We start from the raw sequence: 21551 nt of genomic DNA, 5'->3' as shown, positions 1-21551 counted from the left end.
TTTTTTTTTTTTTTTTTTTTTTCTTTAATGGAAAAAAAATACAGAGGAAATTAAAAGAAGATCAGAGCAGAGTACATTAATCTAGATCTAGCAACAATGATAACATACATACATTAGCTAGTAACAAATATGTACCACACTCAGAAGGAGAAAATCAATTAAAAGTAAATAATCTTTCTTGCCTACTTTCTTATCTTATTATATAAAAGGGAAAAAAATTGTAATTTTAGTCCCTCAATTGTTCATTGCTAGGGATTTTAGTTCTTGTCGTTTTTAGCATGGTAATATACACCTCTCTAACTCTTCATAAAAGTATGTGTAACATAGAGACATGCTTAATATGCACATATCATAATGCATAATATGCATACGCGCGTTTTTAATCTCACCAATTAATCTCATCCATAGATTTATTTTTTTAATGAATGAGATTGGTTCTCATACACTACTACAGAAATAACATGCATACAACGTTTCACATATAATGTCAATTTTTTGATAAACGGATGTTAAAAAAAAAAAAAATTATAATATTTTAAAATAAACCTTTGATGTCAGTTATTTGAAATAACCGATGTTGCATAGCAAAATAAAAAATAATTTAAAAAAGAATACATACAACGTCGGTTATATAAATAACCTATGTCGTATGCACTATTCGTTTTTATTATTATTCTAAAATTGGTAAATAAAAAACCGACATCGTATTGTTATTATTTTATTTTTTAATAACTAAGTACATGATATATGTTTTTTTAAAACCAACATTGTATACTACGGAATTTTTTTTAAATAAAAAATATTTATATATAACGACGTCGTATTTTGTTTTAATTAAAAAAATACAACAACAACAACAACACATACGATGTCGGTTATGTGATAAAACCGATCGACTTCGTATGAATACGTAATTTTTTTTTAAAAAAAAAAAAAAGCTACAACGTCGGTTATTTAAAATAACAGACGTCGTAGCCCTATTGTTTTTAATTTTCCCTCTTCTCTTCTTCTCCTACCAGTTGTAGCGCCTCCAAAAGACCAAAACCTCTTTTCTTCTTATTCTCTCCACTGCCACCGCGGTTGTCCACCTCTAGCCGTCCCCGCTGCCACCGCCGTTATCCACCTCTCACCGCCACCACCCCACCGTCGCTACCACAAACACCTCCTCCTATATTTTGAGTTTTTTGTATAATTTTTGAAATATTGTTTCAAATTTTGAATTTTTATGAATTGAAAATAATTATTTTAATATATTTCAAATTTTAGGAATTATTAAGTATATATTTTGAATTTTTGAAATATATATATATATATATATATATATATATATATATATATATATTTCAAATTTTTTGAATTATTGTATGTATATTTTTAATTTTATGAATTATTGTGTATATATTTCAAATTTTATATATGTGAGTATGAATGATTCATATATGTTGACGTGACCTCATAATAAGTTCAACTGTTAAAACAACCCAAATGTGTCATGCATGCCATGTTGGTAACTTGGAATGGATGAATGAATCCTCAGTGGCTATATGCTCAAACAACCCATGAGTAATTATTTTAGCATTATTGGTTTAATTAAATCTTAAATCTAAGAGTCCCTCACTTCCTGTTATGAAAATTGTGAGAGCAAGTAAATCGCAAGATGTATCTCAAGCAAGGTCTAAATGCTTGCTTTTTGCTCTAAACTAGGCAGTAAGTATTTGCTGAGTCATTACACACGCATTCAATCATTCAACCACTGAGCTATACACGGGGCTTATTATATTTTGGCATTATTGAGATTGGGATGGCATGGTGTTGGCGTGCATGGTACTATCGCGTGCAAGGAAATGTGGTAATTCTTGGAGTGACACAACATTACCGCAGGTGGTGGGGTTTTCTGTTGGTCGTGCAGTGTGATTATTTCTTTGCATTTTCCTTTCTTTTGTTTGTTTTAGGAAATTACTTAAAGTAGAATAATATTGCGTAGTTGTTGCCAGTTCATGATATGATGTACGCCAATCATCTTGGCTTTTTGACCCATGCACTTCAACTCAATCGCCGAAAAATTATAACCAATTTGATAGATGGGAGAAGAGAGGATGCTTCTTACCTCTTGTAAGAGACAATATTGCACGGACTCATCAACTATCTATCTGGTACTACAATTGAACAAGACTTACAATTCAAATAGAATTAGTAGTTGAATTTTAAAATCCTATTTTCGTGCTTATTTAATATATTTGATAATAACAATTTGATTGGGGTAAGATTATCGGTTCACACCATGTTGTGATAGAGATTATTAGGGTTTTCTTATTACTAATTCAAATACAATTCCAAGTTGCATTAGGTTTTTGAGCTATTGTGTTTGCTCTAGCTAGGCGTGTCGCTTTAGAGCTTGCTTGGCTTTTGAGTTGCTTATGTCATTTTGACACACTTCGAGAGCTGTCACTAAATTATGCTCGCTATTTAACTTTTGTCAAGATTGAAGCTTTCATGATTTATCTCGCCCGGCCTTGTGCTTATGTTGCTGGCTATGCTGTGATTTGGGCAAAGTCATTTTTTTTGTTAGACTAGGTTTAGGTTATTTTAAACTTGTGAGTTTATGCTTATTTTGTTTAAGTACGTGTTGACAAAATTATTGTGCATGCCTTTCTTACTTAGACATGCACTTGGTGGTTTAGGACTTGGGGGCGACTTTTCTTGGATTTGATGAGACCTACTCTCCTTGACTTTGAACATATTGGTTTTGATTAATATATTGAAGGGTTTTGAAGAAAAAAAAATACAATTTCAAGTCATGATAAGACTGAGTATAAAGTGACTAGGAAATGATTAATCAAATTAAATATGATTGAACAACTCTGGTTAGATATGATAACGTGAGATTGAGATGTGGATGATCCAGAATGCAAGGTAAGAAAGTTATGGCAAAAATTTGTGTGTCTTACGAATCCTTCTTCATGAGACGGGTTGGACCAAGATGAAATGTAATAGGAATAACGTTCAAATTAGCCACTGAACGTACCCTAAAAGTGTAATTAGACCACTAACCAAAAAATAATGCAATTAGGCCACTGAACACTCTAAAATGTATGCAATTTTACTTGATAGCAAGTTACCATCTATTTCATCAGGTTACATGCTTATGTGGACGGTGAGTTGACATTTTAAAATAATTTTTAATAATAAATTTTAAAAATATAAATTAAAAAAAAAAAAAAAAAAAAAAAATCCGAGGTGGCCGCCNAAAAAAAAAAAAAAAAAAAAAAAACTCCGAGGTGGCCGCCAGCCACCCATTCCCCCTCCTCATTCGTCTCCCCCCCGCCCTTGTCTCCGCCGGAGACGAAGGGGAGGGGGGAGGGCTGGCTAGTCGCCATTGTTTTTTTTTTTTAATAGTTTATTTTAATAGTTTATTATTAAAAATTATTGTCATCAAAAGTATTATATTTTCCTTTATAAGTAATAAACATTTTATTTACGATTTAGTATTATATTTGCTAGTATAAGTATTATAAGTATTACAATTGCATATTGACCAAATCAGACCGTTTCACGAATAAGTATCAGACGATCTCACAAATGTCACCCTTTCCCTAATATTTATAACAAAACCCAGTTCTGTGAAATTTCAAAATAGCATAAGTATTCAGTAATATGAGAGTGCAACATATGTACTTTTCGCCTACAAGTACTGAATGAGGGGTAGAAAAGGTCAGATTCAAACTATTAAGGCCAGTTTTACGCCAGCCTAGAACTCCTTGCTGCTTACTCGTGCTGAAGACTACATGTCAACGTACAGTCGATCACACAGTCACACTTCAATAAGTTCATACACGTCCGTACACACACCATTAGGATGACCATGTTATCTCTTAGAATCACCAGAATTGAAATTGTTTCATTCAGGCATCTTTTCTAGTGGGGGCAACACATATATTCTTTTAACCATTTTGGGCCTTCGTAATCTTTCGCAATCTTGAACCCTTCTCCTTTTGGGGCCTATTGTAATGGGAGATCGAGCTAGTACAACCCATAGACAATTGTTGGTTCTGGGCAAGTAGATAGGGTTGAACAGACTTAAAGACTTTTTGAAAAATAACTTCAGGTGAGCTTGAATTTAGAAATCAAAGTAAGGAAAATGAATTGAATTTTCTTGCAACAAATGTCTTTCAAGCATGCTAGCTAAAAGAAATTGTAGCTAATTTTGATAATGTTAATGTTTGAAAAAGCTAATTTTAGTAGTTTGAAGTAACTTCCTATTATACTCTTTCGCTTAAATTACAAGAACAATTTTCACAATGTATTTTGGGTTATAACAGTACAAGTGAAATAAAATCTAGCCTGCATCTTCACTGCCTGATCAGAGCTACCCAAGGGTTAATCACAAACTTGCCTTGCCAGGTTGATCTCCCAACTTCCTTATCCTAAATATGAAGTTCTTAGTTGAGTGCTAGACTTTGAAAGAATCAAAGTGATTCTCTTTTTAGCTTAGAAGATCATATAGATTTTGCACTGTAGTAGTTTATCTCAATAACTTTTTGTACTTGATCATAAGAAATCGATTTTCATTATTTTCTTCTAAGCTTGGGGTCCTCCTTTTTATAGAAAATGAGAAGTGAGCGCTAATTTGAATTTGCTTGTTGTTACTCATCAGCAAATGGTAGCCATTCAAAAGCTGCCACAATTTCCTAAAATTCGCTGCTAAATCCCTTTACTATACTTGTCCAGCTTGAAAACCATATGGTGAATACCATTTCCCTATTAGTGTATAAGCACACTTTGGATCAAAAGAGCCACAATTACTTCCAAATTTATGCTTAATCTCACTTTCTACACACGAAAATGTCTTATACATGCTTGCCACATCAAGAAGTATAGTTGAAGGGTCAAAGTACTTATGAGGTATTTGTACGAGAATTTTTTGTTTAATTTAGTCCTTGTATTTTACAAAGTGATACAATTAATGACAATAGTTAGCGGTGTTAATATATATTATCATTAACTTAACTTATGTGGCGCTGACACCATTACTGTCACATCATAATATTTATATTTTAACTCTTATATATATTACTTTATAAATATTTAAAATTATTAATTTTTACGATCAATATATTACATTAATACGTCCAAAATAAATAATTACAACTATGATTCTAATTATTTATTATTTTGGATATATTAGTGTAAACATAGTAAAACTTTATTTGGGTAGATATTACAGGTTTGTGATGTATCATTTTGCTGGTTAGAGGAAAAGAACCAATAAATTAAAGATGATTGAATCTTTGATATTATTAACAAAAAAAAAAATTATGGTGGAAATAAAATTCATTAGCAAACTACTTTATATGTAATTTAAACATAATTGAAAGAACTAATAAGAGTCCTTCCATTGCATGGCAATGATCTTCTCCAGCTCACATGGCCTACAAGGAAGCATGAGTGCGCCTTCATGTTCAAACCCATACTCCTCTGCAGCTTTTTCCAACAACCTTAAGAAAGTAGGATGCGTTAAACAACTTAGAGGAACGATGAATCTCTTGAGCTTCTCATCGTCCACTGCTATCACCGCGAAATGTCCCTCTTTAACGTCATTAGCCTCATCCTTGGAGTCCTCGAACTCTTCAAAATGATTCGCGGATATAGATGACCTCTTGCTCAGTAGAAAACTCTTTTGAAACATTTGTACCATTGTCTTGAGGTTCATGCCATTCTTTTTCTTCCAGTTTGATCTGGACAACTTTGCCATGATCAGCTTTTTGCGTAAGTGTGTTTCTGTTCTAGTAAATGAAGAAAGCTAAGAATTGAATTGGGGTTGCATATAAGCATGTTAGAGTGGGCTATATATATATACAGAAAGTATTAAGAGGGATGGGGTCTGCTGAAAGATATAAGAGTGAGTACAGTTGAATTGGATTTTTTAATGTGAAGGAGACCATGGCATGTGAATGAGGTTTGATTTTAGTCCTTAAAATTGTAAGGAATTACAAATTTCAATCTAGAAAAATTCCAAGTAGAAAACGTACACATGAATAGTTTTCTAATAATATAGTTACCATTATGAGAAAATGCATGTTTACGCGTTTATATACTACTTTATACTTGCATATCTTTCTAATGTGGTACAAAGCATTTTCAAGTCATTTTCTCAAACTCCCTTGATGGCTCATTAACCCATTAATCATTACGAAATTAGTGTTTTCACCGGAAGATCTTTACCCCATTTAAAATTGATGTGGAATATTCTCTGAGTATACCTACCTACACGTACTGTACACTTGCCCGATATCAGGTTTGCCCAGTCACCGAGAGAAATCACTCCAGAACTACCCGACCCAACCTAAGTATAGAGACCGAGCAAGTGCTTTGTCAACGTTAAGCTTTGTTTGCTTTAGGGTCGACCACGACCATTATAGGTCGGGAAGTTTGCCCTAAGTTAGATTACTTAAAGATTGCGACTCAATTCCTGACTTCACGCCGGTCACATCACTTAGTGGCCTGATTGATCAGGAATGCTAAGTTGCAGCACGGGGGCATCGTGGCGCTGTTCCTGAGCTAGTCGATTGCATGTGCTATACGTGTTAAGCATACCGAACCTGGCATGTATCTCTTTCCTCGGATCCCTTATAAATACCACATAAGAATGATTATTTTTCATCACCATCCAGTAATTATTTTAGCATTATTGATATTTAGATGGCCGTGCATTGTGTACTATAATATATCCAGCACGGAAATGTGGTAATTCGTTGAAGGACACAACAGTGCCGCAGGTGGTGGGGGTTTGTGTGCGGTGTGATTTCTTTGCAATTTCCTTTCTTTTTTTTTTTTTTTACCTTTTTTTGAAAAAATAAAAATAAATAAAAGTAACAAAAAAGAAAGGCAATACGTCGTCGTTGTTACCAGTTCATGATTCACCCCAATAATCTTGGTTTCTTGACCCACGCAATTATATTCAATCGTCAAAACGATAAATCATTCTAGAGAAGGAGTAATGTTAAACATGATTCTTGCAAGTTGCATTTAGCTAGATGATCAAATTTTACCAGCACTTTCTTGATCAACCCATCATATATGGTCTTCTTAAATCTTAATATGTATACCTCTCTTGTATATCTTATGGATTATACCAGAGATAAAATTATTAATTTTGGCAAAAAAAAAAAAAAAAGAAAAGAAAAAAAGCTCAGGAATATGAGACTGCAACATATGTAGTTTTCACCTCCTACAAGTACTAACAGGGTAAATGCGTTTAGCAGCCGGAGTGATAGAAGACAACAGAAGGACTGTAGCCAGCGTAGAACTCCATGCTGGACTATAGGTTAACGTAGTACAATAACACTTCAATAACTCCATACACGTTTGTACAGCCCTTTATCTAAACGGGTACGGTTTGTCTTTTTAAGTATTCCGGCCCTTCATAATCTTTCACAATCTTACACCGTTTAGAAAATTATTAAGGAGCCCATACAGGCAGTTTTTATTTTTTTTTCTTCAGATTTCACAGTTTTTTATCCTTTTTTTCTTCTTCTCTTTCCTTCATCTCTCTCCTATCTGGATCATCAAAAACCGGAAAAAAAAAAAAATTAAACTAGTATAGATGCTCTTAGGATTAAATGCTTACCATTTACACCAAAAATCATAACTTAGCTTATAGCGAATGCGCAATTTTATTTCCTTATATTACCACACATTTTCGAGATCCCGGGTGCTGAACTTAACCCTTTAAACCCTTTACCGGCTTCCGTCCAACACAACCTAATGAGTGACTCAATCATTGTGATTTACCACTCCACAATCCTATCGGTAGGTGTGGTGTTGAGAGAGATATTTGACGTTTTTGGGCAAGAAAAAGCATAAGCATGCAGTTCAGCACAGTCCATATATGCAAGCATAAAACCTGAACATTTTTCATTAATCTGATACAATGTCTTGAAATTGATCGAAAACACAAATTGTTCGTGTTGCAAGATCATCCCTCCTAGCTTCCTTTGATTGCAACTCTTTTTGCTATGGTGAACTCCCATTCACAAAAGGTGCGGACTGTAACTGTGCTTCCCAAACGTTGGACTGTAGTCGTCCTCGCTATAGTGTGTAGAATTTTCTTAGGTGGGTGATTGATATATATTTCTGTGAAAGATAATTTATTCACGTCAACTCCTTTAATTTCACCAATAATTCCCCCAAAGATTTATAGGAATATAATGATTTGAATTCCCTCTTTCATTGTGTTATTGAATATTCAAAAGACTTTTAAGGTATAAAATGAGAAAGAAGGAAACTTAGCAAATTTATTGTTTTGCCTTCAATTCAATTTCTAACACCTTAACATTTGAAATTAGTCTCTTTTAAAAAGTCGTAGCCTCATGAGTTACCATTTCAATGTTTGCTAGATCTACTCAAGCAGATCCATATAGATAAAGTTATGCTCACAATAATGGGAGCAGAGTTTTCTGAGGAAGATAGGGTAGTAATAATTCAGCTATTAACTGTCTGATTAGTTTGGTTAAGGTTGCACCCATAATTATTTATTTTGATTATCTTACTTGTACGCTTTATTCTAATTTGGGCTTCATTGTATTATATCATGGATTAATTATTGTATCTTGTAAGGATGATTGTTCTATGAAATAAATATTTTCATTGTTTCAAGCCCAAAAAGGAAAAAAAACAAAAAACAAAAAAAAAAAATTGCTGCCAAACCTTTGTTGGTATATAATAGCTTTGATTAAAAATGCTGAACAAAGGAAAAGAACGGATAAACCCCTTTGATGAATACAATTTCAATTAAAGAATTTTATGGTGGTAATAGAATGAAATTAAATCTAATTGGTTAGCAAATTAAACTACTTTAAATTTAATTTAAACATATAAGAGCTCTTGACTCGCAGAAGAACCCCAATCCTGTTTCGAAGAGCCACTCTTCCATTGCCTGGCAATAATATTCTCCAGCTCACTTGGCCTACAAGGAAGCATGAGTGCACCTTCATGTTCGAACCCATATTCCTCTGCAGCTTTTTCCAGAAGCCTTAAGAAAGATGGATGCGTTAAACAACTTAGAGGAACGATGAATCTCTTGAGATTCTCATCGTCCACCGCCATCACCGCGAAATGCCCTTCTTTAACGTCATTAGCCACATCCTTGGAGTCCTCGAACTCCTCAGAATGATTCGTGGTTGACCTCTTGTCTGGTACAAAACTCTTCTGAAACATTTGTGCCATTGTCTTGAGGTTCATGACATTGTTTTTCTTCCCGTTTGATCTGGAAAACTTTGCCATTATAATCAGGTTTTTGGGTATGTGTATTTCTTGTGTAGAAAATGAAGAAAGAATTGAATTGGGGGTTTTAATTTGCATATAATTAAGCATGTTAGAGTGGGATATATATATAGGTAGAGAGAGTTAGTAACAGTGAAGAGAGATAAGATAAGAGGAGACCATTGCATGTGAATGAGGTTTGATTTTATCCTGAATAGTTGAAACGTCCCTTTTGATTAACAGATAAACACGCGTATATAATATCTATCATATACCTACTTCATTTTATTATATTGCATGTGTTTTTTAAAGTAGTTGATAGATTGTCAAACACCTTTTGCTCAGATTGCACTCTGTCACTCTTCTTATAATTAAGGGAAGGTTTCAAAGTCATCGAACTCCTGTGATGGGTACTTTGACTCTTTGGAAAGATGGAACTTGGTGGGGTACTTTAATTTGAAGATAGTACTACTTCGAAATTGAGTTAATAATACTAAAAAAAAAGTGGTTAATGAATTATTAATTTTTAAAAATATCTTCTTTATTTATTTTTGTTTTTTTTTTCTATTAGTTTTATTTATTATTGTAACATTTTTAATTATGAAATACTTAATATTTATGGATGTTAAGATTAAAAAAAAAAATTAATTTGGTCCGCTTTGATAGTTCGAAATTCCCGCAACTTTTTCTAGTGGTTGAAACATTCAAATTTTTAAAATATAAATATTTTGGTAGACAAAATTATAAAAATTCCCACTTCTGAAGAAATAAAGTAAACACGAGGAGGAAAAAATAAATTTTTGTTTAACAACAAAGTTTTTGGCTAATAAAGAAACCCAAAATTATTTTATTTTATTTTTTAAAAAACCCCAGCTGGTTTCTATACATTGGCGATGATGGTCAGGGTTATCAGAAAAAAATTCAACAAATATGTCTAATATTTTTTAAAGGAAAAATTTAACTACCTATGGTTAAAAATTGGAGTAATATACATCGATTGCAATCTAAACCATCCAAAATGTTCAACAACCAAAAAAATCAATTTAACTAGATTGGTAAAATTTTGAGGGGCATGTTTTGGATCCTAAAAGTGATCGAAATCTTTATTTTAGACAAAAAAAACCCTATATTTTCAACTAATGCAAAAATATTGCATTTTCCCATATAATTTATAAACATTTTATTTATGATTTAATATTACATTTGTTAATATAAGAATTACATTTCTATCATGACCCGACTCGTCACACACACAAAAATCAGTGAAAAGATCTCACATAAATTTTTACCCTTCAAATGTTATTTAAAATTTTCGTTGTAGTGCGTCTGAAACATTAACCACTATTATTATATAAATTTCCAACAAAGGTACTTAGAGAGGGTTTCGAATTACATAATCTTTTAAGGGTGAGATTTTAGATTTTACGTCACATCTTTTTAATTATTCCCAACGGTTTGAGTGAAGTGCCGCTAATTATAAGCACGGCAATTCAATACGGTTAATTAACTGCCGTCAAACGTTAGCGTTAATAAATAATAGGCAGATATTTCTCTTTGATTAATTAACAATCCTACACAAAGGAAAAAACTTGATGAAGCCCTTTGATTGTTGCAATCTTATTTTAAAAGAAAATTAAGGCTCTAATAAAACAAAATATAATCTAAACATAAAGCTTTTGACTCCTAGAACTCCAATCTATTTTTTGTTGTGTAGTCCTGAGTTTTCACCCCGTAAAATACAGTGACAACTGACTTAGAAATTTAAAATTGCTCCATACCCAAATCAATAATCAAACCCTTAATATTTGATTAAGGATGGATGAGTCCCTCCCACTCAACCACACTCCGAGGTTACGAGGACTCCATTCTATTCTTCCATTATATTGCTTGCCAAGAATCTTCTCCAACTCACTTGACCTGCAAGGAAGCATGAGTGCGCCTTCATGTTCAAACCCATACTCCTCTGCAGCTTTTTCCAACAGCCTTAAAAAACAAGGATTCCTCAAACAACTCAGCGGAACGATGAATCTTTTGAGCTTGTCGTCGTCGTCCACCGCCATCACCGCGAAATGCCCTTCTTTAACGTCGTTAGGCACATCCTCGGAGTTGTCGAACTCGTCAAAATGATTCGCGGGTGACCTCTTGCCCAGTAGAAAACTCTTTTGAAGCTTTTCTACTACTATCTTGAATTTCAACCCATTCTTTTTGTTCCCATTTGCCCTAGACAACTTTGCCATGATGTTTTTGTGTATGTGTGTGTGTAAATGAAGAATGAATTGAAGATGCGTATAGCCATGTTAGGTTGGGCTATATATACAGAGTGGTGGTAACAGTGAAAGTGGATTGGGTGTTAATATATGAGGAGACCATTGCATGTGAATGAAGAAGTTTCATTTTATTAGTTGAAATGTCCCTTTTGATTAACAAATAATCACGCCTGCCTAGCTACTTCTTATCCTGGATTATATTACAAAAGAGGGAAAAAAACAAAACAAAAAGCAAAAACTGCATATAAATCATTTATTTTATTCTTGTTCTTTTCCGGATCAACAATCAATATAGGTTTTATAATGGGAGTATATTCTTTGATTTAGGAGAAAGTTTGCAATTATAATATAGTGTACTGTGCACCTTGGAATGAAGCCCACTTTGTGATCTTATCTGGCAAAGAACCACAAAAAATTAAATCAGCTGGTCGACTCAAACTAATAAGAGCATCTCGACTATAGATTTTTATATTGATTTTTGCAAAGCTAAAATCTGATTGTATGATTTTTTTTTTTAAATTTTTTTTTACTTATGTGAGCATTGATTTTTTTTCTTTGTTCTTTCTCATGTAAAGGCCTTGATTTTTGCAAGAGAAAAAAAAAAAGTCCAATGAGCGCGCTTGGAGCGCATTGTAAATCCCAGCGGGGGCGTGCACCCGTTGTGGGGTGGCCACTTGAAATTTTGACTGTTGACTACAATTCATTTTTTTTTTAAATTGTTAGAACCTTTTTCTCTTCCTTTTTTTTTTTTTTTCTCTCTCCTACTTAACTTCCTAAAACCTAACAATAAACTTTGATTATTGAGGATGTAGGATGCTCTAAGGCCAATAGACACTCGTAGGCACCCAAAAAGTTAAATTTAGAACCTTATTATACAATTATTAACTTATCTATAAAACTAACAAGATTGAGCGTTGCTCCCAAATCTCACGTACTTTGAACTAACATGTACTTGCCAATCTGGGATAGCTCACAACATAACATCACTTAAATTTCCAAACTTGAAACTTCAATCTTGTCATTCGTACTATATGTATGTAAAAAATCTTGTACAAAATTTTCATTAGATCTTATACGTACCACATAATTTATCACGGGAATTTCGGTTGGCAATAAACTCATTTTGATTTATTTTTGGCACGTGGTGTATATTGGGGAACAACTACCACATGTTACATGCCGACCTGAATTCTTGTTCGTAAACTCAAAGTCGCAAACGTTTGTGCTGTGATCCTAGTCAAAAGATTACAATAAGATAAATCAGCCTATATATAATAAAAACGGTTAATAGGTAACTCTTACAAAAACTTGAATTTGGAACATTGTGGTTATCAAGCAAATTTCTCGACCAACTAATATGTGATTGCCCCACCTAACATAAACTTACATATTACTCTAATCGTCTCATTTTATGTGTCCAGTTCGGATAATGAGGCTTGACTGGAGTTATTTTTAATTCAATTTTTCATAATATTAAGTTTAGTATTATTATATAATATTTATATATTTAGAAACTACACTAAAAGTACTATTAAACACAAAAAAAAAATCGAATTTAAAATTTAGTAAAAAAATAACAAAGAAAATAAACAAAGAAGAAATAGTTGGTTTGACTAATGAATAATAAGTATGACAGATAAAAATCATAAAATAGGACAGAGGGAGTACACTGGTGCATTTGCACTCATTGTTACCATAATCATGTTTAACAAGTACTCCTTCTGTCCAACTTTATTTGTTTGGTTTGGTTAACGATGGTTAACTGAAGTTATTTTTAATTTAATTTTTTATAATGTTAAGTTTAATATTAGCATATAAAATTTATTATATTTAAAAACTATATAAAAGTACTACTAATTAAATACATATATGAAATTTAAAAATAATTAAAAAATACTAAAAAATAATTAAAGAAAAAAGAGTTTGTTTGACCAATAAATAGTAAACAAGACATACAAAATGAGACAAACGAGATATTTTTTTTATGTAAAGATTAATAAATCATGAGACTATATATTAAATAGATTAATAAAATAAAATTTGAAAGGAATATTTTTAAATGTTCATTCAAAAACAAGATTATCAAATGATTGATTGAAAGACATACATATTCTCTGATGGGATTAGGGATGTGATTTAATCTTAAAATAGAGACTAAACGATGCTGCCTTTTTAAATATTCTTTATGACTATGATATATCATATAACAGGCATATATGCTAGTTGCAGTTAGGTTGATATTTTGTGAGCAAACAAAATTAATCAAAATGGACCACCCTTGTATAAGATCAGGAGTAAGCACTGTATAGTCTTGTCCGAGGGCAGGGTATCAAATTAACATGGTGCAATAATGCACAAATTATCATATACTCCGTATTCATTTGTCCTAGCCTATCTAGCTATCTAAGAATGTCTTAGACAAGTAATGTTCTGTCAATTCTAAGAATAATGTTTATTAATATGATAATATCCATATATACCTTTATATTTGAGTTGATTATTCAATATTATAATGTCTAATAATACATATAAACTAATGTCATTTGTTATCAAAATCTATGTAATTATGTAAGTCAATCTGATATTGTTGTGCAGAGGCTTGGAAGAATATTGTGTTGAGTGCTACGCCGCAAGTATAAAGAAATAAATTTATCTTAGCTACTTGTTATAATTTTTGAGAAAGTAGTAAGTGTTTGATCTAACTGTACTATTGATATTTTTTTTTTCTTTGGTTTTTTTTTTTTGGCCAAATTTAGCATATTTTCAATTATAGGTATTTATATATGAATCTTTTTGGACATATGCATGCTGGGAGAGATTTGAGGCATTGAGTTGTAAACATCCAACGTTGTTCGAGCTTTTGATATATTTCAACATTATAATCTCTAATAATGCATCTAAATTAATGTTTTTTGTTATTGAAATAACCTATGCAATTATGTGTGTCAGACTGATAATTTTGGGCAGAGTTTTGGAGGCTGGTTGAATATAACATCTTACTGTCAGGATCAACTGTACCAAAAGACAAAAATTATAGTTATAGCTACTAGTGAAGATGTAACTTTATCTTCGAATCTGCTCTAATACCAATTTACCATGTCAAGCAGAGCTGTCAAAGCGGGCCGGCCCGCCCCATTAGGCACGCCCCACTGCGGGCCTAAATTTTAGCGGACTTTTGCGGGCCGGCCCGCTAGGCCTGCGGGCTAGGATTACTATAACCCTAGCCCGCCCCACGCGGGTTGGCGAGCCCCGCGGTTTAAAAATATAAATAAAAAATAAAAATTAAATATATATTATATAAAATATGTATAATATATAATGTAATATATAATATAATATTTATATATATATCAAATATATAATATACAAACTTAGTGTTCTGTGCGTGCACAGAACACTAAGTTTGTATATTATATATTTGATNATTATATATTTGATATATATATAAATATTATATTATATATTATATATATATTATACATATTATATATATATATAAAAAGCTTGGCCCGCGGGCTAACCCGCATGGGTTGCGGGTCAATTCTAGCCCACCCCGTCACAGAACCCTAAGTTTGTATATTATATATTTGATATATATATAAATATTATATTATATATTATATATATATTATACATATTATATATATATATAAAAAGCTTGGCCCGCGGGCTAACCCGCATGGGTTGCGGGTCAATTCTAGCCCACCCCGTCACAGAACCCTAAGTTTGTATATTATATATTTGATATATATATAAATATTATATTATATATTATATATATATTATACATATTATATATATATATAAAAAGCTTGGCCCGCGGGCTAACCCGCATGGGTTGCGGGTCAATTCTAGCCCACCCCGTCACAGAACCCTAAGTTTGTATATTATATATTTGATATATATATAAATATTATATTATATATTATATATATATTATACATATTATATATATATATAAAAAGCTTGGCCCGCGGGCTAACCCGCATGGGTTGCGGGTCAATTCTAGCCCACCCCGTCACAGAACCCTAAGTTTGTATATTATATATTTGATATATATATAAATATTATATTATATATTATATATATATTATACATATTATATATATATATAAAAAGCTTGGCCCGCGGGCTAACCCGCATGGGTTGCGGGTCAATTCTAGCCCACCCCGTTAGGCCCGTATTTTTGCGGACCTATTTTTTCATGACCCTAACCCGCCTCACGGTGGGGCGGGTGCGGGCCGAACCGCGGGCTTTGGCCCATTTTGACAGTACTAATGTCAAGCACTTCTATGCCAACAAAGAAGACGGCAGTGTGTTCTTCCAGCTATTGGTATCTCTTTAAAATAAACTTTTTTTGCCAAATTTAGCATAAATTCAATTATAAGAATTTATGAAGCCTTTTTTTTTTTTTTTTGAAAAGAATTTATGAAGCCTTTTGGACATATGAAAACTAAGAGAGATTTGAGGCATTGATGAGTTGTAAACATCCAATTTTGTTGGAGCTTTTTATTACATAATTTCCCTTTCTATCCTGCTGTCATATAAATGATCAAAAAGCAACTTGGTGGTCCTAATGATGAACTCTTTTCTCAGAAAAGTGCAGAGAAAAGTGCCCTTTTTTCTAGGGAAATTGATATTTCTTGGATAGATTTGGAAAATATCTAAAAAAAATCTTATCCATCAAACAACCTATTAAAGGCATTGTTGATGATTTGGTCGGGGTGGACAAAGAGTCAGAAACCTTGCATGTTGCTTGCTCAAGAGATTTTCTACAAGATCAACTATTCCGGCCACTTAGAAGCGAATAGGAAAGATGGCGACTTTCAACATTAATAAAACGTTGCTTTTATGAATTGGATCGAATAACCACTCATTATATCTGATTTTGTACTTATTTAACTTTCATGTCATGAAAGTTAAAGTCCTATAACTAAGATTCGTGTTCAATTCTAACCGATAATGTTGGTGTTGTACGGTCTAAATTATATAAATTTGAAGTCAAAATCATAATTCAAAAAGAAAAAAATAATGATCAAATTGACTATTGAACCAGCGAAAAATACCAATTAAGCCAATGATGTTTTTTTTTCTGGAGGGGGGGGGGTGTTTCTTTAAGCTCCTTTCAAAAATTCTAAAGTCGTGCAATCCACACCAAATAATTGAAAATAACAGTTCACTTGCTAGATTAAAATGTGGAATTAAAAAAAAAGTTAAAAATCTAAGAAACTAATCGTCGTAGTTAGTAGTCACAAAATCTCCATCAGAGACTATAGGATCTGTGGACACGTACTATAGGATCTCCATGGATTTGGAGACCCTTCGCCTTCAAAAATCTATAAAGAAGACACATGTTGATCTCCATGGATCTTTGAAGATGAAGGTCTCGACCTTCGTCTTTAGATGGGGACGAAGGAGGTTGAAGGGATGAAAGCAGTCATGGTCGTTGCCTTAGTTTCATCCCTTCAACCTCCTTCGCCTTTATAGAGATTCATCTCCATAGATCTCTAGAGGTCTTTTTTTTTAAATTTATGAAAATAAAGAAGTTTTTATTTCACATCGTTTATTAGGCAAGGATGACATTAAACATGTTAATACAAACTGGCGGGATGGGACAGGCAAAAGCTCCCGCCCTTTCTTTGGTAGGTTTTTGAGTACTACTACAGTCGCCCTGAGGCTCGAACCCACTCCCCTTCATGTTGGAGTGTAAACCGGGTGCCACTAGATTTTTGGCTAAGATATGCTATTTTAAGGGACTGTTAAAATCAAAACTCCACTCCCTACCTATATTGTGACAGGACAGTCTGGCCCAGTAGGTAAACCCTATTTTGAATGCTCTAAATGACATTGACTTCTTTCATCTGATCTTCAATTCATCATTCATCCTACAATACAATAACAAGCACACACAATTAGGAATAGTCTTTTAGCAATATATTGACATTTGAAAAATGTGCAAGCTAAGTAGTTATACACTAGTCACCACTCATATTTCTTCCAACATATAAGAGGTAAGAGAATTTCTTCAACTTTCACCATTCAAACAATCCAGACGATCCAACATATAAGAGGTAAGAGAATTTCTTCAACTTTCACCATTCAAACAATCCAGACGATGCAGCATGCCATTTTGTTGGGCGGAGACCGGTAAAAGGTTAGGTCCTTCAATTGGTAGCTAGGGAATTGTTAGGCGGACGCTAGGAAGGACCAAATGGTCAAGTCTAGCACCATGTTTCTCGAAAATGTAATGACCGTCAATAAGGAAATAAAATTGTGTCTTTGCTACTAGCCATAGCTTCTGGCGTAGTGGTAAGTGCCTAATTCTAACAAGTGATATCAGAACCAGGTCACGGGTTATAAATGCATCACACATGCATGCCATGCTGGTATGGATGAAGGAATCCTCAGCTCAAACAACCCAGATAAGATGCCATATATGTTCATAAGAAACAAGGGTCATTATTTTAGCATTATTGAGATTGTGATGGCATGGTTGCCGTGTATTGTACTAAAGCATGCACGGAAATGCGGTAATTCATAGACGGGCACAACATTATTTTTTTTTTTGAAAGACACAACATTATATTAATTACCGCAGGTGGTGGGGCTTTCTGTCGGTCCTTCATGTGATTCCTTAGCTTGGCATGCAATTTCCTCGTTTTTTCTTTCGTACATTATTACTTGAAGAAGTGTACGTCGTTGTTGCCAGTTCATGATGTACGCCAATCCTCTTGGCTTATTGACCCATGCAATTCAATTCAATCGCCCAAATGATAGCAAAAAAACAATATACAATCTAATATAATAAAAGGGAAAAGAAGAAATTAAAGAAGGGTTTGCCAGCTTTACGCCAGCGTACAACTCCATACGTACGTGTGCCCAGCCCAAACGTAGTACACTCACAGTACAATAATAAGTTCATATGTACATTTTTTTACACCTCTTTTTTAGAATCACCAATTCCTCAGAAACATGACTTTTAAAACGAACTGAAAGGGAAAAACAGTTTTTACATGATGCTGTCACTTGTCGGTACCGGACAGAAATATATATCTATTGAATCAAAATTTAACTCCGTTTAGCTTAGGGCAGTTGGTAAGTTAAAGAGGTTTGAGCTCGGCCAAGTTTTTACCTGAGAGTAGACCTTTGAATTAGTCCCAGTGTCCCACAATATCGGATGAAAAAAAAAAAAAACACATTTTATGTGACAAGATGGGATATAGTGGATGAAGTTGTGCTCTAATTGCATTATTCATTATAGCATGCACCATAATTCACTTAGTAGAGTGAACCACTGAAATAAAGTACATTTTTAATATATTAAATGTTTATTTTTTAAAATTACATTATTTGAGGACCAAAGGTTCATTTGTACTAAGAGCATCCACAAGTGATTTTTCAATGCTTAAAAACTTGAAGCTGATTTTTTAACAAATGGGGGTAGTGATTTTTTTGGTGGTTTTGCATAACATAAGGGCCTTGTTTTTGTCTCCATAGTGAGACGGTGAGACCCATCAAGGAAAAAAAAGAAAAGAAAAAAAAAGGGAAGCAAAATGTTGTCTCGCGTTGTAGTCGGGCGTGTAAATGTTTAATTTCTCCTCTTTTTTTCTTTTTTTTTTCAGATTTAGTTTATGTTTTTGTTTTTGTTTTTTTTTTTCTTTCTTCCCTCATATCTTCTCTTTCCTAGTCACACTTGCAAAAACTCCTCAAAATTTATGCCTATTGAGAATGTTTTGGCCACACAGAATCCCTTGTGATGATGAGTAGTGATATATATATATATGATTGAAATAATTACTATTTAGGATTTAGGATTGTTTCACAAATTATCAAATACTTTATAATTATCATTCTAGACTTAAAAATGAGTCAAACACAGCTCATTATTTTCAGATTAATAATTATCAATCTAGTTCAATCGGCTCAAGCTCAAGTCCCACCCAAACTTCAATCATTATGGTCCACACAGTTGCGTGGACCATACTATCAAATAATGTACATTATATTGTATAATGTACATTATATTATATAATGTACATCCAGTACATAAATAATATACATTTAGCATATTAAAAATGTACATTTTTATGTTCCACACATCACTATGTGAACCATGGTCAACACAATAATTTGCCTCCAAACTTATTTTGGGCCAATATACTTAGCATCTTGATCTTTTTGTAAACTTAATTAATTCTTATTGAATAAAGCTAAGCACCATTATAAAATCAATTGTATAAAGAAACTATGGCGTAAGTAGTATTATATTCCTTGTATTGAGAAACACTATTAAACAAGGTTGCAAAAAATCGCTACACTATTCGAACTCTCGTTTTTTAAAAAAAATTAACGCATAATAATTATAAACTATTTAATACTTTAATAATTAATACTAAAGTATTAAATATTACTTATAACCTAAAAACATCTGAAAATGTAAATTATATTAAGATTTAAAGAATCAAAACACAACACAAAATCACAACTCACAAAGTACTAATATTAGAGTACCTGATTTCGAATTTTTTTATTGCATTTTTTGGGGATTGCTACCGATTTGAATAATTAAAGGTTAGTTCACTAAAAATGACATCACTCTGAGCAAAATAACAAATTTAAAAAAAAAAACTAAAAAATAACTAATCGACGGCCTAGACGACCGCCTAGGCTGCCAAGTCTGCCGCGACCTAGTCGGCTCCTAGGCCACTTAGAAGGGTGCCTAGGCAGCGGACTGCCTAGAACAACGATTTCGCTGCCAACCGTCTAGCGCAATCAGTGCTTAGGTGCGATTTTTGCATACATTGCTATTAAACACTTTAAAGTAATATATATGTTTCGAAATATTGATCAAAATCAAATTGTATTAACTGTTAACAAACAAATTAAATTGGACAATTTTTCCACTTCCACATTTAATTTGACCATAAAAGGTCCTGACTTGTACAACACTTCCAATCTGCTCCTCCATTACATTGCTTGGCAAGAATCCTCTCCAGCTCAGTTGGCCTGCAAGGAAGCATGAGTGCACCTTCATGTTCAAACCCATACTCCTCTGCAGCTTTTTCCAACAGCCTTAAAAATGAAGGGTGCGTTAAACAACTTAGAGGAACGATGAATCTCTTGAGCTTCTCATCGTCGTCCACAGTCATCACCGCGAAATGCCCTTCTTTAACGTCATTAGCCACATTATCCTTTGAGTTCTCGAACTCGTCAAAATGATCAACAGATGACCTCTTGTCTGGTACAAAACTCTTTTGAAATTTTTGCACCACTGTCTTGAGGCTCATGCCATTCTTTTTCTTCCCGTTTGATCTGGACAACTTTGCCATGATACTTGAATTGCGTGTTTCCTTTTCTAGATTTGAATTGAGGTTGTGAATAACCATGTTAGAGTGGGCTATATATAGAGTGTTGGTAACAGTGAAGAGGGATGAGATAAGGTATATAGGAGGAGAACATTGCATGTGAACCAGGTTTGATTTTATCCTAAATTGCAAGTTGAAATGTCCCTTTTGATTAACAAATAATAAACACGCGTATAGTATATTGTATCTTTCTATCATACCAACTTTATTTTATTGTATATTTTTTAAGTGTTTGACTGATTATTAAGTCTAAACAATATTTTATTTCCTTTCATTCTTATAGATAAATATAGATTATATAGCAAACAAAAGTATAAATTTTTAAAAGTAATCAAGGAGAGATATAATTTTGCCCTGCTGGTCCATAGAGTGATTGGTTTTCTAGAGTACAAGACGGGGTGGCAAATTATATTGTATACCATGGTTCACGTTAGAAGATGGTCACTGATAAATGTTCATTTTTAATATATTGAATATTCATTTGTAATGTATTGATAAATTACTTTTGAATAGTATAATATATTAAAAATGAGTATTCAATATACTAAAAATAAACCTTAGGTAAGTGATTTACAGTTTGCAAAAAAAAAAGGTAAGTGATCCACTTTGCAATAATGTGGAACATAGTCCACAAACCACAGTATAATGATCAGGTGTA

At 33.0% G+C, this 21551-nt stretch overlaps 4 protein-coding genes across 4 annotated transcripts; all 4 read right to left on the bottom strand.

The window, feature by feature from the left end:
• Nucleotides 1-5292: 5292 nt before the first annotated feature.
• Nucleotides 5293-5794, bottom strand: LOC116026007 (auxin-responsive protein SAUR50-like). The gene has a single exon (XM_031267451.1). The coding sequence runs from the start codon at nucleotides 5750-5752 to the stop codon at nucleotides 5378-5380; it is 375 nt and encodes a 124-aa protein (XP_031123311.1). The 5' UTR covers nucleotides 5753-5794; the 3' UTR covers nucleotides 5293-5377.
• A 2961-nt stretch (nucleotides 5795-8755) lies between these two features.
• LOC116026001 (auxin-responsive protein SAUR21-like) lies at nucleotides 8756-9339 on the bottom strand. The gene has a single exon (XM_031267445.1). The coding sequence runs from the start codon at nucleotides 9280-9282 to the stop codon at nucleotides 8866-8868; it is 417 nt and encodes a 138-aa protein (XP_031123305.1). The 5' UTR covers nucleotides 9283-9339; the 3' UTR covers nucleotides 8756-8865.
• A 1617-nt stretch (nucleotides 9340-10956) lies between these two features.
• LOC116025998 (auxin-responsive protein SAUR50-like) lies at nucleotides 10957-11519 on the bottom strand. Its single transcript, XM_031267441.1, has one exon. The coding sequence runs from the start codon at nucleotides 11496-11498 to the stop codon at nucleotides 11052-11054; it is 447 nt and encodes a 148-aa protein (XP_031123301.1). The 5' UTR covers nucleotides 11499-11519; the 3' UTR covers nucleotides 10957-11051.
• An 8852-nt stretch (nucleotides 11520-20371) lies between these two features.
• On the bottom strand, nucleotides 20372-20888 carry LOC116026002 (auxin-responsive protein SAUR50-like). Its single transcript, XM_031267446.1, has one exon. The coding sequence runs from the start codon at nucleotides 20855-20857 to the stop codon at nucleotides 20441-20443; it is 417 nt and encodes a 138-aa protein (XP_031123306.1). The 5' UTR covers nucleotides 20858-20888; the 3' UTR covers nucleotides 20372-20440.
• Nucleotides 20889-21551: the final 663 nt, after the last annotated feature.

The sequence above is a fragment of the Ipomoea triloba genome, chromosome 7 (assembly GCF_003576645.1).
Source record: "Ipomoea triloba cultivar NCNSP0323 chromosome 7, ASM357664v1".
NCBI classification, from domain to species: Eukaryota; Viridiplantae; Streptophyta; class Magnoliopsida; order Solanales; family Convolvulaceae; genus Ipomoea; species Ipomoea triloba.
This window is presented reverse-complemented; position numbering and strand designations above follow the sequence as displayed.

What these genes read in the sequence shown, in the direction of transcription:
- LOC116026007 (XM_031267451.1), bottom strand. Translation starts at nt 5,752, where the DNA reads ATGGCAAAGTTGTCCAGATCAAACTGGAAGAAAAAGAATGGCATGAAC.
- LOC116026001 (XM_031267445.1), bottom strand. Translation starts at nt 9,282, where the DNA reads ATGGCAAAGTTTTCCAGATCAAACGGGAAGAAAAACAATGTCATGAAC.
- LOC116025998 (XM_031267441.1), bottom strand. Translation starts at nt 11,498, where the DNA reads ATGGCAAAGTTGTCTAGGGCAAATGGGAACAAAAAGAATGGGTTGAAA.
- LOC116026002 (XM_031267446.1), bottom strand. Translation starts at nt 20,857, where the DNA reads ATGGCAAAGTTGTCCAGATCAAACGGGAAGAAAAAGAATGGCATGAGC.